This window comes from Vidua chalybeata, chromosome 5 (genome assembly GCF_026979565.1).
Source record: "Vidua chalybeata isolate OUT-0048 chromosome 5, bVidCha1 merged haplotype, whole genome shotgun sequence".
In the NCBI taxonomy this organism is placed as follows: domain Eukaryota; kingdom Metazoa; phylum Chordata; class Aves; order Passeriformes; family Viduidae; genus Vidua; species Vidua chalybeata.
The window spans coordinates 28,028,134-28,044,617 of NC_071534.1; the positions used below are offsets into that span (position 1 = coordinate 28,028,134).

The 16,484-nt window shown below is 41.9% G+C and overlaps 1 protein-coding gene across 4 annotated transcripts in view; it reads left to right on the top strand.

Annotated features, from left to right (window-relative positions):
- The first annotated feature begins 8,366 nt into the window (after positions 1-8,366).
- The window catches only part of BRAF (B-Raf proto-oncogene, serine/threonine kinase), an 82,339-nt gene continuing 74,221 nt past the window's right edge, over positions 8,367-16,484 (top strand). For all 4 annotated transcript variants that reach the window (XM_053943321.1, XM_053943324.1, XM_053943323.1 and 1 more), the window contains exon 1: positions 8,367-8,600. In XM_053943321.1, coding sequence (XP_053799296.1) covers positions 8,469-8,600 — 132 coding nt within the window. In that variant the 5' untranslated portion in view covers positions 8,367-8,468. The remainder of the gene's footprint in view (positions 8,601-16,484) is intronic.

Sequence of the window (16,484 nt, forward strand, 5' to 3'; positions counted from 1 at the left end):
AAAACAGATCTCTAAAACGTGATTCCAAGTTAAAACATCTCCAGACGTGACCTCACTTTAGAAGCTGCATAAATACTGAGTATCTCCAAGTAGTATCAATGGGATTTACCTCTGTGTAACAGGTAAATCCAATGCCAGCCTCTGGCTGATAGTGGTCTCTTCAAGACAGAAACCTCATGTCTCCGGAGACACTGTCATGTCTGTGCATGCCAAAGGCACTTCCCCAGTGATATTCCCCAGCTGGAATAGATGATCCTTGTGGGTTCCTTCCAGCTCAGCATACTGTGATTCAGTGTGGATCAGAGCTGTGTAAGGCTCTCTGGGTGCCATGCATTGGTTTCTGCAGAGAAGAGAGCTTCAGTGGCTCTAGGAGAGCCTCATCTGTGAGAGACTGTGCTGGCATCTGGGCGATGGTGACTTATTTACAACCAGCCACCGCTACGGACAAGGTGAGACATTTCTAATTTCTATACTTGCATGCAAAGGAGCCTGTGTGCAACAGGCAGCATCCAGTGCTGCTCAGAGTGTTTCTGGAGGAGCAACTGTCGCTGTTGAGTAAGAAACAACACAGACTCACAGAAGGCTGGTTTGCACAGTATCTCTCTTTACTTCGAAATTCTCTCTTATACACTGTTCTGATATAAACAGACCAGATTGGTCAATTAATCAATACATTTCACCTGATTGACTAATTAACAAAATGCCTTTCGTATAAACAATCTTTGAGAAAAACAGGAAAACAGAGAGTAGGAAAACACTTGCAGGTTGTTTATAATAATAAGCAAACATTCTTTATCTTCAATTCCCTAAAGTCTCACAAGTCAATTTTGGGAAAACTTACCTAGTTTTCTCGCTCTCTGACTAGGCTGTCACATCCACAAGCAACGAGCAACGAGGGCATTGCATTCAGTATTGAACTGGCTGGTTAAGTTCTTTTTTTTTTTTTTTTTTTTAATTATGTGTAGGTAAGTGTTGTTCTTGAGCTCTACACCTCACAAATGCTTTCTGAGTCAACAGCATAAACTGAAAAGTGAAAATTACGCTACAGAATGTCAGACTTGTTACTGGCAACTAGAAAATAACCTTGTAGCCTCCTTATTTTTCTTCTTGTGCACTTATTTCTGCTTGTATGCTGCGATGTTTGCCAAAATACTGCTCTGTTACCTGACACCAATAAAGCCAATGGTGTGATCTGTCTCTGTATTTTCAAACTCAAGATGTTTGATAGCATTTTGAAGTTAATTAATAAATATTATTGCCCTCTGAGGACAGATAGTAAGGACAGATAGTAGGCATGAAAACCACTTAAAAATCAGATGAAATGAAGATCTAAGCTGGAGTCATTGTCATGGTTTCACCCTAGCTGGCAGCTGAGCCTCACACAGCCACTCACTCATACCCCCACCACAGGATCAGGGAGAGAACTGGAAGGATAAAAGGCAGAAAACTTGTGGGCTGGGATAAAGACAGTTTAATAGAGAAAGCAAAAAGCTGTACACACAAGAAAAGAAAAACAAGGAATTAATTCACTGCTTCCCATGTGCAGGCAGGAGTTCAGCCATCTCCAGGAGAGCAGGTCTCCATCACATGTAACAGGGACTTTGGAAGAGAAATGCCATCACTTCAAACGTGATCTTTTCTCCTTCTCCTTCCTCCTTCCCCCCTCTTCCTTTTTCCCCCCATCTTTATATACTGAGCATGACATCATATGGTCTGGAACATCTCTTTGTTCAGTTGGGATCACCTGTCCTGGCTATGTCTCCTCCCAGCCTTCCAGTCACCCCCAGCTTCCTCACCAGCCTCACAAAAAGCAGAAAAGGCCTTGGCTCTGTGTAAGCCCTGTTCAGCAATAACAAAAACATCCCTATATTATCAACCCTGTGTTCAGCACAAATCCAAAACACAATCCCATACCAGCCACTGTGAAGAAAATTCATCGCCCTGTAGCCAAATCCAGCATAGTCATGTAGAACAGCCCAGAGAGGGTAAGAGAATTTGTGTTCATTTACCAAAACAAATGTGTCTTCCAGAGAAAGAGGTCTCCTTATATCAAAAAGGAATAACCACATCCAAGAGCTTTCAGCATAACTGCAAGCTTCAAGCAATCCACAGCATCAAAAACACTGAGAGGCTATTGGCCACTGCACCAAAAATTTTGCCTTTGGCCAAGGGCATACTCACAGGAATGAGGATAGAGCAACATGGATAGAGATTGTCCTAATTCCCACTTGCTTGGTGAGCAGCTTTCTTTTACAGGAGAGACTAAATGTCTGTCTAAAGGCTTGTGCTGTCTTGGTGGTAGTGAGGATTAAAAGACAAGAACAGATTGTGAACAGTGACACTGACTCTGTCAGCAAAAAACACTGATGTTTTAACATGTAAGACATGCATATGTGTATTATAATAAAAGCGTTCATTTACAGAGGTTATCCAACCTATCTGACCTATCCCTGAAGAACAATAACTCTTAAAACTCCAACAATGTGGAATATTGCCTTGAGGAACACGATATGTCACCATGTTCTCATTTTCCTACATCAAAGCTGCAGTTTCTGTATTTGATTCCTGGTATTGATTTAGATTTTTTAAACTCTTAAAATATCCTTTCTTCAGGCCAATACCAACCCTAATGGACTTTTTCTGCTCAGAGAAGAGGCTAGAAACTGAAAGGTGCAAGTTAGTATCTAAACTTTTATTAGATCAGAGATGTAGATACTCACAAACATGTCTGTGAGGTGCTAGAGAATAAAAAAACAGCAGGTATTCAGGCCAGGGGAAACTCAGCTACCCTGGATATTATGAAGGAAAATCCTAATACTGGAACATAATTGAGCAGTCATTTTCTGAACAGTAAAATGATTTGATTGAGGTGGTATCCTTTCCTGCCCTTTCTTGGAACAGACTCAATCCCATTAGTGGGGGTTTTTGTGCCTAAAAAGGATGGTTTTGAGTTGTAAAATGTGATTATTCACACTGGAATAATAATGTGAGGCATATAACACTGTTTAGTCCTTAAAGCTGATCAGCTTATCACTGTCCAACACAAAGGACTCTGAAATCAGATATCTGAACAAGCTGAACGTGTTAAAGCAGTGACCAGAGATTCTATGGGAACAGGAGGGTCTGGATTAATCTTTGCAAACATGAGATGTGGTCCTGGTTTTAGTTAAGTACATCAGGAGGAAAACCGGTGTTCCTTGCTCCTTTGTCTCTGTTTTAATCTGCTTCTCGTTTCCTAGGAGAGATGCATCTTCTTCTCCAGTGTCTGCTTGGACTGCATTCTCCCTCCATCTGATCTTATACCCCATCCTTCCCCTTCCTTTTCCACTGGCTGCCACTTCTGTTCCCTTAATAGTGGTTTCAGGGCTCGTGCTGTCACTTGAGAGTCCCTCAAATGCCACATAGGTGGGTATTTACACTGCTTTTGAATACAGGTTTTTTTCAGCTTCCCCCACAGGGACATGAGTGAAGGCAGGAAGCAGCAGGGAGAGCAGCAGAGCACTGCAAGGCAGCACTCACATGATGGACCCCAAAGTCAGCACTCACATGTGCAAGGAAACAAGTCAGCACTGGGTTCTGGTGACACCAAAAAGTGTGCAGGGTATGGAAGGGGCCTATAGGCAAAGTCACTCCCATGTCCCAGTCCCATCACCTTTCCTGCCTCCCATAAGTCTCCAAAGGAAAATGTTTTGCTTTTTACTTGCTGAAGGTTTGGGCTGGGGTTTAGGGCGAGAAGAGCAGCAGTTTTATAAATAATGATTGAAATAAATTATGCTTGAATCAAATGAAAGCTATGTAAATATTCCAAAGATTATTACAAGAAAATCTAGATGAGGCTATTATTTTTATATAAAATAAAGCTTAGGTTTTATTTTATATAAAATAAAGTTAGGTCAACATTGCTTTTAATAGTAGAATGAAAACTGAGTTAAGAACTGGCGGATTCACATTTTTTTCCTTTTTTTCCCTACTCCTGTTTTACTGGCAGTCTCCACCCATCCTCATTGCTTCTACTCATGTATTTAGCTCAGAGGCAAAGAGCTATGAAGTCTCCATCTGCTGAGAAATCCACAAATAAGAGTGACCAGCAGCAAAGTTCCAATCACTGTCTGAATATTATCTAATTTCACACTGAAGGTAGGAATGTTTCAGGTTTAGCAGTGTCACAGAATGATAAATACCCTGAACTAGTTCTCAGGAAGTTCCAAAGGAAACAATACATATGCTCTGTACTAGAATAGTTTAAAGTAAAGGACAAGGGGAAAAAAAAAGTAAAAATCAGCCTTGTTTTTTCTATTGCCTCACAGAGGATCAATCAGACAGCAATTCCTAGAAAAATGAAAAAATATATAGTTTATCTTAGAGTGGGAGAGATAATAAACTGCTATAGGTGCTAAAGAGCTGCAAAAGAAAAACATTGTCTGGGTTATATCCATAAAAATATCTCCTACAATCTTTTTCTGGAGAGCAAAGTAATTTTCTTAGGTGTGTATTATTCTGACTAGTAATCAGAAAATGACTGAATTCTGGACAACAGCCTAATTTTTGTTCTGCTTCACCTTTTCTGTCCAAGGTAACAGGGAACACAACTGGTGTCATTAGAACCTGTGTTTTTACAAATCATCCAGACCTGTATTTCTGCTGTTATGACTGAGAATTTAAACAAGCACTTTCAAATGTGCATGGGCCAAGCACAAATGCTACAATTTATAGGACAAATACTGTCTTTTCAGTGCATGAAAAGGCTAAGCAGTTTTTGAAATTTGGATAAATTTTAAGGGCATTTCAGACATCCTGAGTTGAATGTGTATCAAATTTTCACACCACTTAAAAAAAATAATATCAATTATCACACCAATATGCAAATCTTGTAATTGTTTTGATTAAGAAAGTGGAAGGCTGGAGGTTTTTTTGAGATAATGTCTTCTGTTGAAAGTATATAATATAGGAGACCAAGATTAAGTTTCATCTAATATCACTTTTGGATATTCACATTTTGGAGCATCTCAGAAAGATCTCATAAAGTTTTGGTGATCTGTTCTGGTTTTTTGGGTTGGTTGTTTGGGATTTTTGGGTTTTTTGTTGTTTGTTCTTTGGTGGGTTTTTTTGGTTGGTTGGTTGGTTTGGTTTTTGTTTGGTTTTTTTGTTTGGTTTTTTCTGGGTTTTTGTTTTTGGTTTTTTTTGGTGGGTTTTTTTTGGGTTGTTTTTTTTTTTTGTTTGTTTGTTTTTTTTTTTTGAGAAGAGATGGAGTGTCCAAATGCTCACAGTGAGACAGCTACTCTCAGGTAATCATATATATTTTCTTACTGACTGCTTAAAACATTGTTCTCTGAAAGTGCAGGTGTTGATTAGATCAGATAAATGTTCTGGCGGGGGGCAACCTAGGTGGAGAGTCTTGGTCTTTTAGCAGATGGATTTGTTTTCTCATCGAAATTCAAATTAATTCAAAAAATTCTGAGGAGGATCAAGCCCCGGTGCATAACCAGGAGTTTGGTGGGAGGTGGCAAGTTTTACATTTACAAGTTTGCTTTACCTGCTGCAATACCAGATAAACTGGCCGTGCTGCATTGCAGGAGTCAACCAGCCAGTGGCCCACAGATTTGATAGCAGAAATCTGCCTTTCACATCTAGGTTGTAATTTGATTTTGACCTATGTTGATAATGAAAGCTAGTCTCTGTAAAAGGTGTAGATGATATCTATTATCAGTAGATAGGACTTCATATCACCAAGAAATAGTTACAGTTATTAACTATTTATCTTTCATCATGATGGATCAAGCAGAGAGACCAAGTAGCCATCATGTGAAGGAGTAGAAAATACCATTTGTCACTAGGTGTGGATTCCCACAATCAAAAGGAAAGCATAGTATGAGTAGTAGATTTTTGTCTCCTTCCTACACAACAATCTTTTAAAGTAGTTCTTAGGTGTTTGTTGTTTTTTTTTTTAATCTCGTGTTTTCCTGGAGGTAACTCTGCTGTTTCCACCATTGGACATGACTTCTCAGTATTAGAACTGCAGCTCTTTGGTGGAACATCAAATGTGATACGAAAGTCTAGCTGAATTCAAAGTGAATGCCAATCCTCTGGAAATAATCAGAACCTCAGAAGAAAGAGACCCAACACCCCTAAAAAGAATGGGAAAGGTATTACAAGTTACAGATTCATAGTAGTCTACTAATTCCACTGCTAAGGTTATGCCCTGGACATAAATTGCTTGGGGAATAAAAAAAGGCTGTGAGTACATTCTGTGCATTGAGATTAATTATCCCTTGGTATAAATTTCATGGAAATGAATGGACTTACTGTGTTAGTTTGTGGCAAGCACATTTCTCTCTCTCTCAGGATTTTTCATTGAGGTGCACAGAGAGAAATGAAAGAGAAAACAATTTCTATTTGCTCCTTGTTTTTTCTCTTGTGGAATGTGTTTGGAGAATTGTTTACCTGGAGCGAATGCTTGGTTGGATCATGGTGGATTGTTTGGGCCTGATGGCCAATCAGATCCATCTGTGTCTGGACTCCCGCGAGAGGGTCACAATTTGTGAAGTAGTTAGATATGATAGTTAGAGAAAATAGGATGTAGTTTTTAGTATCCTCTTTTATATGGTATATTAATATATTATAGTATAATTATAATAAAGAAATCATTCAGCCTTCTGAACTAAGTTAGACATCATCATTCTTCCCATTGGGTTCGCCAACATCTACAACATTAGTTAACCTCTATTACTCTGTTGGCTTTTCCACAACAGGCTATGTGCTGGGAGAGCCATCCCCTATTACCTCTGCTACCTTTTCCTTCAGGGATCAGAGAGATTTGTCCCAGTGTTCAGTCCTCAGCATGGCTGTTATTTTCCAGAGTTTGTAAGCAATTTTTCACTACCATTACACATTCCCACCTCATAGCAGGAATTGCTGATAATTACCCTCTTCATTAATGTGGCTGTTAGAGAGAAACTTCTAAACTTGGCCAACTGCTTAGTCTGTACATTTGATTCTTACGTACCTGTGTAGCCTTTCTGTTGACTGCACTGCAGGGCTCCAGTCACAGGAAACCCCAGGCTCCTTTCTTAGCAAGCATAGCCTGTAAAAAAATCAATTAAAATCCATTGAAATATTAAACTGAAGTTACATTTATTTACCAGTTGCAACGCTGCCAGTATTGCACTGCATTTGAAATGCTTTTCCACAGCAATGGCCTGCAGTGTGAAAGGTAAAATACAAACCTCACTTCTCCCACCAGCACTAGTACGTTCAGAAGCTGTGCAGTCCCATGTTCACAACTGAAGTGAAACACAGATAAGGATCTTGCACTTGCAGGTTTCAACCTAGTGTATTTTAGCTGACTACCATTAAATAGATCAGGCTGTGTTAGAACAGCCTTTCTCTGAAGTCCTGCTGCTGTTCTGGTCCATCAGCTTTTCTATGCAATGCACTCAAATACCGTTGCCATTTTTTTATTTATAATAAAGACCTTTTCAGCAAGAAAGCAGCTTAAACCACCTGATGTAGCAGGTGGTTTATGCATGTAAGCAGCATTTCAATGGGTGTGCCATACAGGGATTAGACACAGGGCAAGGTTGTACTTCAGATGGGAACACACGGCCAATTTGGGGAAAGATGGCACTGGGCAAAAGGCGGGGAGCAGCTGTGGGGGACAGCAGTGGTGTTTCCGAGGGTTAGAAGGGGTCCCGATGTCTGCTGAGCCAGACCCGACCCTTCCCTAGCTTGGAGCACCCTGTGTGAACACAGCACCAGCTCGGGCAGCCAAGACCTGAAGTGCTGTCAGTGGGAAAACCGCGCAGGTTGTATCGGTGCTAGCGATCGATTATTTCAGTTTTCACCAGTTACAGCCAGCAGGTGAGCACGGCAGTGCTGGAAGCGTGCCTGTCGTGTTTGCGAGCATTCTCCCCAAAGCCGCAGCGCTGCTGCGTGCCGAGGGATGCCCGGCATCCCGTTCCTTCTTCGTCTGGATTCCGCCGCACCCCGGGTTTCCCCGCTGCCGGGAAGGACTCGCAGAGCCCCCGGCAGCGGTGTTCAACCCGATCGCGCAGCCGGCTGTGCGCGGGGCTCCTCCTGCCCCGGCGCTCCCGGCTCCCGCTTCCCGCTCCAGGCCCGGCGGGGCCGGCGCCGCCATTGCGCTCCCGCGCCGCCAGGGGGCGCTGTGGCGGCGGCGGGCGGGACCGCGGGGAGGGGGCGGGGCCCGAGCCCACGTCTGAGTTCCCAGGACGACGGGAGTGTCGCGCCGTGACGTCACGGTGCTTCCCGGTGACGTCAGGCGGGCCCATGCGCCGTCGCGGCGATTCTGTGTGACGTCACGAGGTCGGCCGTGACGCGCCGGCGGCGCTGGGAGCGGGCCGGGACCGCGCTCGCCGCCCGCCCCTCGCACTACGGGTCCCGGCTGGGGCCGCCCCGGTGGCGGGGACGCGGCCGCCCCCGGCCCCGCCCTCGCCCCGGCGCTCCGGCCCAAGATGGCGGCGCTGAGCAGCGGCGGCAGCGCCGAGGGGGCCTCGCTCTTCAACGGGGACATGGAGCCCGAGCCACCCGCGCTCGGTGCCGGCTACGCGGGGGGCGGCAGCGGGGACGCAGTCATCCCGGAGGAGGTGAGGCCATGCGGCGGCCGCTCGCCCCCGGGGCTGGGGCCCGGCCGTGCCGGGGGCGGCCCGTGCCGGCGGGGGCAGGGAGCGGGGGCCGCGGTGCGGAGGGCGCGAGTCTCGGCCGGGTTGCGGAGAAGCCCGGCTCGGAGCCTCCGCGGCCGCGGGTGCCGTGTCCCGCGAAGGGGTTATGTGGGGCTTTGCCATCGGCTGCCCCCGATGGTTTTGAAACACTCGAAATGCGTTTTAAACCCAAGGCTGGACTCGGTTCGCTTTGCGGACGTGCCTTTTGTGGACGTTTTTTTGCACAAAGCGTCTTGGGAAATGTTAACGGACAGGGCACCGTGGAGGCCCTGTCAGCGAGGATGTCAGGCCTCTGGTTGGTGTCTTTCTTACATACTTCCTGTGTTTTTGGGGCTTATTACTTAACTTCCCAATCCCATGGGGAGCGAGCAGTACTACCTGTTTTGCTAGGGCTGAAGTGTGAGTTGCGAACGCTTCTGCAGTGTTTTCGGAAGGGGGAATAAACTGTGTGGTAACAACACAAGGTGCTTCGCAGATTCAAGCACTGTAGGCATCCAAGGCAGACCAACCTGCCAGATGCCATGCCTCGAGTCTGTTCTGGAGGTAAATACAGATGCCAGAAGCTCTGCTGTTTGGTTCTCAGCGTTACCGGCTGGAGAGTGTTTCAGCTCAGCTTTCCCTGTAGTGTCTGTGCAGTTGGTATGAAACCTCTCGTCTCTGAGCAGCCTTGTGGCCCTGCGAGGAGCCCAGCCCACCTGAGAACCTCTCCTTTCCAGCCTCCAGCAGGGAAAATGAGCTGGCTTGGACCAGCTGCTCTCAGAGGGGTCCAGTTTGATTCCTGAATCCCCAAAGACTGGGGAGGATTTATTTATCCATTTTATTTATTGGTAGCATAGTGGATTATAGTGGAATTCGTGGGTTGAGAAGTTTGGGAAGTGCTAGAGCTCATGCTGGGTAAATGGCCAGAAAGGAGAAGTAAGGAAAGAGTCGATCCCTATGGATGTTTGCGATATGTGAGGTTGATTCCCTCATCCTAAGGAGTTCCTGACTGACTTGCTTGTTGAAGGTAGGCAAAATTCAGCAGTGCACATCTATTTTACACCTACCCAGCACAGTGATTAAACAGCTTGAGTAATGCCAGTCCGGTCTGAACTTTCCTGAGTAAGGAGGAACTCTCAGCTGGTTGAGAAACCCAAACACCTGAAGAATGGACTTTGACAAACACATGCTTTTAGCAGCAAAGTGAGGCTAAAAAGTTTCTGAATTTCCCAGTTATTTCTGTCATTAAAAAAAAAAACCAAAAAAAACAAAACTGTGGGATTAATCCAATAACTGGTTTATATTGTGGTTCTTTAAACAATAACATCAATACAGCTGAGCTGCTTAAACTGAAGTGTAGGAGAGAATAGAGGGAAAAGCAGTGGCAGGAGGCAAGATTTTTTTTTTTAAAAGGAATTTTCATACTGAAGGGGGTGTTTGTGAAACTGCTCTAAGTCACTTGAACTTCAAAAATGTTTGAGACTCTGTCAGTCATTAAATTTGACTCCAAATGGTTAATTACATAGTGTGGCTGCTCCTGCTTCCATCCTGGATGAGACAGAGATAAGTGGTCCAGCATGTGGAACACCTGCTGAGCAGAAGGGTTGATGGGTTGTCAGTACAGGTGTAAGTATTTAGGAAGTGTGTGGGGGATAGTCTTGGATTATTTAAAAGCAAACTTCTTCTACATTAGAAATACTGAAGCACATAGGTCTCAAGGCAGAGCTGGTTGTAGAGTTTTTATTTTCTGATGTGGTTTTGTTGTGTAGTTAACTAGTTCTTCCTCGAGCTGTAGGTAATTAGTTTTGTTTACTGTATAAGTACGCCTGTTACTTCACCTAAAGCTCTACCTTAATGAAGTTCAAGCCCAAAAAATTACTGACACGGTTAAAATGGAAACTATCCTTAATACTAAAACAAGCCAACCTGAAGTGTAATGGAAGTTCAAAGTGACATAAGTCAGAGAAATACTGAAGTGCTGGTAACTGACTCATGGCTGTAATGTAAGTACATGTTCTAGTGTTTTGTTTCATTGTTTCAAGACGAGGTGAACCAAGGCTTTAAAAGTACCCTTTCTGTGGAAGCCTGTCAAGGAGCATGACCTTACTTATTTAAGGCATACCTGGAAAGGTTTCAGTTCCTTTAGTCTTTAGGGAAATGCAGTCCTGATTTCCAGAAGGCAGACCTTCAGTCCTGCACTCAATTTCTGCTTTTGAAAGGGGAGCAGACAAGAATTTCTGGCAGATGTTGAAGTCATCTTGCACACCTTACTTGTATGTTAGAACCCTCTGGTAAACAAGATGTTCTGTATTGAGATTGTAGTCAAGTGCCCTGTGTTGGTTACAGCTACATCACTGTCCCTTATGAATTCTCAAGGGCTGGGGCTTTGAAAAACAAATTTAAGCCATATTGTTCAACTCATTACCAGTTCTTAATCAAATAGTGAATTTATGCCTTTAAAAGTTGCTTTGGTAGCCTAAGTGCTGTTATTAAAAATCTTCGAATAACGAGTATAATAACTCTTCTAATAAATAGTATAATAAATGCTTAATTTTTCCCCCTATATTAAAATTCAGAGTTGGTAAGGGTAGTTGTTCATGCAGTCATAGAAAAGATACAGGAAATGACTACTTCATGGAGACAGAAGGATTTGGGAAGAGTAGGGGCAAGTGCATTTAGAAGGAATTTGTTCCTCTTTCACTCACTGTTCGGTTGCTGATGCTGGAAGGCCTCGGATGCAAGCTGGCGACCACAGGCACAGAGATTGGCTTCTTCCCCAGCAAGAATTCTCAGGACAAGAGATTGTTTGGATGGAAGGTTTTCAGAGTATTAGAGGGTTGTTGATATAGTAAGGAGCGTGTGACAGCTGTGAGGAAAGGTTCTGCTCTTGTTGCTAGAGATTATTTACACCAATATTAAATAATTCAAACGGGATTTTCTGTACTCGGAGCTTTGTACCCCTAACTGCTCTTTGTAAGGCAAAAATTACTTTGAAGGCTGTGAAGTGAGGACCTGAGCTGCTGGATGGTTGTTTTCTAGGCAGCAATGCTGGAGTTTATCCTGCATGAATATTAGTTATAAATTTAGGAACCTTAATCCTATGAAACAGATTTAAGAGTAAAATGGAGAATGGATGAAAAGATATATAAAATGAAGATGGAATGAAAAGGCACCTCTAATCTTACAATATGAAGTAAGTGATGGGTTCTCCTAATGTAATGTAGGTACATGAAGTAAAAGTGGGGTTGATTTTGTTGCAGTAACATTTAGGGAACCTATGGTGCTGGGTATTAGAGTATCTATTTCTCTGAAGAGTTTACTGTTAAATATGCTACTTATTTGGAAATTTGAAACCATATGAGTGGTTTTTTACTTCATTGCTTTTGTAGTTTTGGGAATACATTTTATGTTCAATCTCAATTACGTTTCCATGCATTAGTATTCAGTGACTGAACTAACTTCATAGTCTGTGAATGACATCCTGTTTAATTGTGAGGACAAGTTAAAGTGGAGCTGGATGTGTAGCATCTTGTAGCTAATATTCTGCAGTAGTATATCTCAAAAGATAAGTGAAATAGTTGTTTCTGTTACATAGCATGAGAAAGGCCATGGTTAATACTGTCTGACTTTGGGTCACAGCTTTGAGAAATGCATGGTCTGGCTGAGGGGAGTCTAGAGCAGAATACTAGCAGTGGTATAGAGTCTGGAAGGTCAGAGCTTTGAAGAAAGACTCAGTGAAATCTGAAGTTGTTGAAAAAATAAATGGAAATTGTCAAATCTGATGCAAAGAAGAATGCAAATAACTAGTTTGCCAGGCTTGTGAGTTCAGAAGTAGTGAGTTCAAGTGGTAGCAGAGAAGATGGTTCCATGTCACTATGAGATGTTGTTCTTTATGGCTAGGAATAGTGAACCATGAAAATAGACTTTCTGAACTTATTTATAAGCTGTTCATTAATAGACTGTCACCTCAATAGGCAAACATATCTCAGGAGTGATGGGGGAAAGCTGATCCAGGTGTAAAAAAAGACAATTACTTTGGTAACCTCTCATCTTTTTTTTCCTTAGGGTTTTTATGATTTATTTATGGCAAGGTGGATCAAACATTAGAACACAACCTTTAAATACTTAGGTTTAGTGGGGATAGTAGAGATTTCTGCTTAAGGTATTTTTCCCAAAAGGGAATAGGATTAACAGCTCTGTCCTGTGGTAGCTTGTTTGATTACACAAAACTTGCTTAATAGTGTGGTGGCTCCTTCTGGAAAGCTGTGATGTCTTGGGAAGCTTGTTTCTTATCTCTGTGGATATCCACAAACTGGTTGGGAACAAAATGTTTCGTACTGATTTTTTTTTTCCTGACTTACAGTCTTGCTTCTTAATTCCCATTTATATTTTGTTGTAGTTGTTAAACTCAAAGACCTCTTATTTTTAAAGCTGTTCTAATAATACCCTTCTTGACACTTGCTTAGCCAGTAATGGCAGCTCTTTTGTTGCATGAAGTTAAAAATATTGTAGACCAAATGCATTTTGGGTTTTGGCTCTGTTTTTTATTTGGTTGGGTTTTTTTTAATGCAGATATTTTTTGATGGTAGCTATCTTTTAACATAAAGTGATAACCCCAAGTTTCTTTAAGGCTTCAGTGTTCCACTTCGTAACAAATCTGTAGTTCACTTTAATTAACTGTTATATCTGTCCAAAAATTTGAATGCATGAAATACTTTGGAGGCAATTTGATTTAGAAAGAAATGTAATTTTATTTGTACTTACAAGGGAAACAAAAGGAAGGTTTTGATTGATCATGGAATTGCTAGTTCTCTTCCAGTCTAGCCTTCCAATGAAGGTGTTTCAAGTTTAATGAGGGGGTTTTGGCCTAGTGCAAGTTTTATTTTCAGTTTGAACCACTGGCTTCTGAAGGGTGGTGAAATGTACCATGTATGAGAAATGCCCTGTCATAATTGTAGTCCCTGAGGTGTCTGCTGCTCCCTGTCCCTGCAGTTTGAGCTAAATCAGTCAAATGGTGCTCTGATGCCCAGAGCTGCAGGTTTTGCCCTTTGCTGTGCCCACGTCACACCCCTCAGTCAGATTTACTCCCTTGTGCCCACTTGGTGCCATGCAGGTCCTGTCCTGAATTGATTCCACTCACTGGTACTGAAGAAAATCAGCATTGCTTTTGCTGCAGTAGTTTCCTGCAAACTTAGTGAATGGAATCTCCTCAACATGAGGAGCACCCAGTGAGTTCCAAAACACCTGTGAAGTCAGACACTAAAGGAATGGGGTTAGGGGGAGTAGTGGTAGTATGGTGTGTGTGTGTGTCCCCTTTTCTGTTTGGTTATTATAAATAATCTTTGTCCCATAAAACTCCATTGGAGCCTGAATTTTTTATATCTGAATGAGAAGTTGTGCTCAGATGAGACTTCTGTAGCTGGACTTGTCAGGTTTAGGTCCTGACACTTCAGATTTTGCAGTCTTGAGCTTCCCCTGCCAGGTTGTAACAATCTTCCTCGGTCTCTCTGGAGCCCTTCTGAGCATGCCTTTTACAGAAGTAGGATTGCATGCCATAGCTCTGCCAGTGTGCCAGGGATGTGAAGGTGTCTGTGAGCTTCTTGTGTAGCAAGTGTACATTTCCAACAGCCTTGACCACGTGAGAGTTCTGGGTACAGTATTTCGTTCTGTGATGTGTGAGATGGTTTTCATAATTTTCAACCGTTCACACATCTGTGTGTGAACAGAGCTATTTTCTCACAGCTAGTGCAGGATATAGAAGTCAGCATGCAATATATGTGTTCTCTTGCTACAGCTTTTTAATTCCAGTTGCTCTTGAGCTTTTGGGGCATACAGTGGAGTCCTCCTAATCCTCCCTCCTGTGCACAGCTTCTTTCCAAAACGTTGAAATATGTAGTCATTCAACTGTTTCTCCCTTCTGTGGCCAGTTCTAAAGAGGGCTGGTTGATGCAGAATTACATGCCCTTTCTTCTTTTTTTCTCCTGCTTAAGCTCCTTGCTGCAAGTGTTTGGTTTGTTGTGCCTTTCTAGCATTTGGAGGAGCAGCAACAGTGTCTTTCTTTATTCTGTTTCTGATTACATTTTAGGAATGTGGACCCTAGCAAAAAAGAGTTAAACAGGCAGAAGTCTAATTTGTAACTCTTCTCTTTGACTGAAGGTGCTGCTAGTTCAGGCAGGAGTTTTGAGGGAGCAGTGCTGCCAGTTATCATCCCACCATGAAACTCCTCAACCAACATGAGAATTTAAAATCAGAAAACAGAACTTCTCTTCAAAATGGAGCTTGCTGTGCAGTGGCATATATAGTGCTCAGTATCAAATGAATTTTCCACACTATCAGTATTAAATTCAGGAGATCATATGAGTGTGGAGCACTGAAGGGCACTTTTATTTTTCTAAGGTTGTGATCAAGTGAAATATTTTTGTGGGTTCTCCCAACGTACCTGCACAAAGCTTAGCATGAAGGGGCAATTGAATTTCTACATGAAACATACCAACTTTGTGTAAAATCTTTCTTCTGGGAGACAAACAGAAAAAGCCGTTAATGAAGGATTGAACTTAGTTTAAAAATGTGTTACATAACTAAGTGGCTAGGAATATTTTTTTTTTACCCCGGAAAGGGGGATACCAGCTCTAATGTCTTGCTTTGTTGCATAGTGAGGCCTCTTAAACAGTATCATTATTAGTAAAGCTGCTGTTAAATGCACTGGTAAGTAATAAATAATCTCCAAATGGAGTTACATTGTCTTCAGGCAACATTTTCTGACACTTGGAGCACAGACATAGTAATTTATTTTTTTTTCCTTTCCTTTATCTCAGTTAAAGGGTTTGTTTTGAAGGTAGACACTTTTGGAGTCAGAATAGTGTGTCTAGTTTTTCTCTCTCCTAGTACAAGTTATTCACTAATGTTTGAAAAGCACTATAGAAATAAAATACATCATTATGACTAAGAAGTTGGTAGTATCTCGATGTTTGGAACTGGATGGTTGTATATTGGTGCCTCAGTCTTTGATCTGGTTTTGAAAATTTATTCATTAAACTTAATAGGTCAAATATTCTCTGTAATAGATTTCAGTAATGTAGATTTAAATGTGAGCCTTTAGTATCATCTGAGGTAGCTTTCAGAAAATATGTCATTAAGTGTTCTATAATTCTGCTAGAATACAGTTTGTACTGTCTCTTGTGACATTTTTAAGCCTGTATAAATCATTGAAAATTGATATAACTTTTTCCAGATTCTAGGTTAAGTAGTTAGTGTGATTTTTTTTTTTTTTAATAACTTTCCTAATTCTACAATGGGTGGCAAGGAGCCAATTTTGCCTTTTAAATTATTTCATTTTTCAAGGTGGTACTGGGGTTGCTAAGGCAGGGTGGTCTGCTGAGTAGAACATAGAATACTGTTTAGGAGAACGTGCTTTCTGGGGCAGTTCCTATTTGACTATTTCCTTTGACTAGGAGCACATTACTTGTGTTTTAAAAGTAAAAAGAAAAAAACCCGAGTACACTGCTCTGTTTCAGCTTTTGAGATCTGCTTGTGATAAAGATTTATTGGATCACAAATATTTCTAAACAAACAGAGTATATTTGTACTTGTCCAACAATTCCAGTTGTCTTTTACACTTTCTAGTCAGTTGGTAGGAAACTATGCACAGCAGTCACTATGTAGAAAGAGTTTAGTGGTGGAATATTGCAAAGTTTCTAACAAATTATTTTATGGATTGATAATGTGAACTTTTAAATAGGTGCTGATTATCTTTTCTGCCTAGTGTAATTAATTGTGTACTCTGCCAGGGAGAGAGAAGAATTAAGTTCTGTAGTTCAACTGAAACTGAGT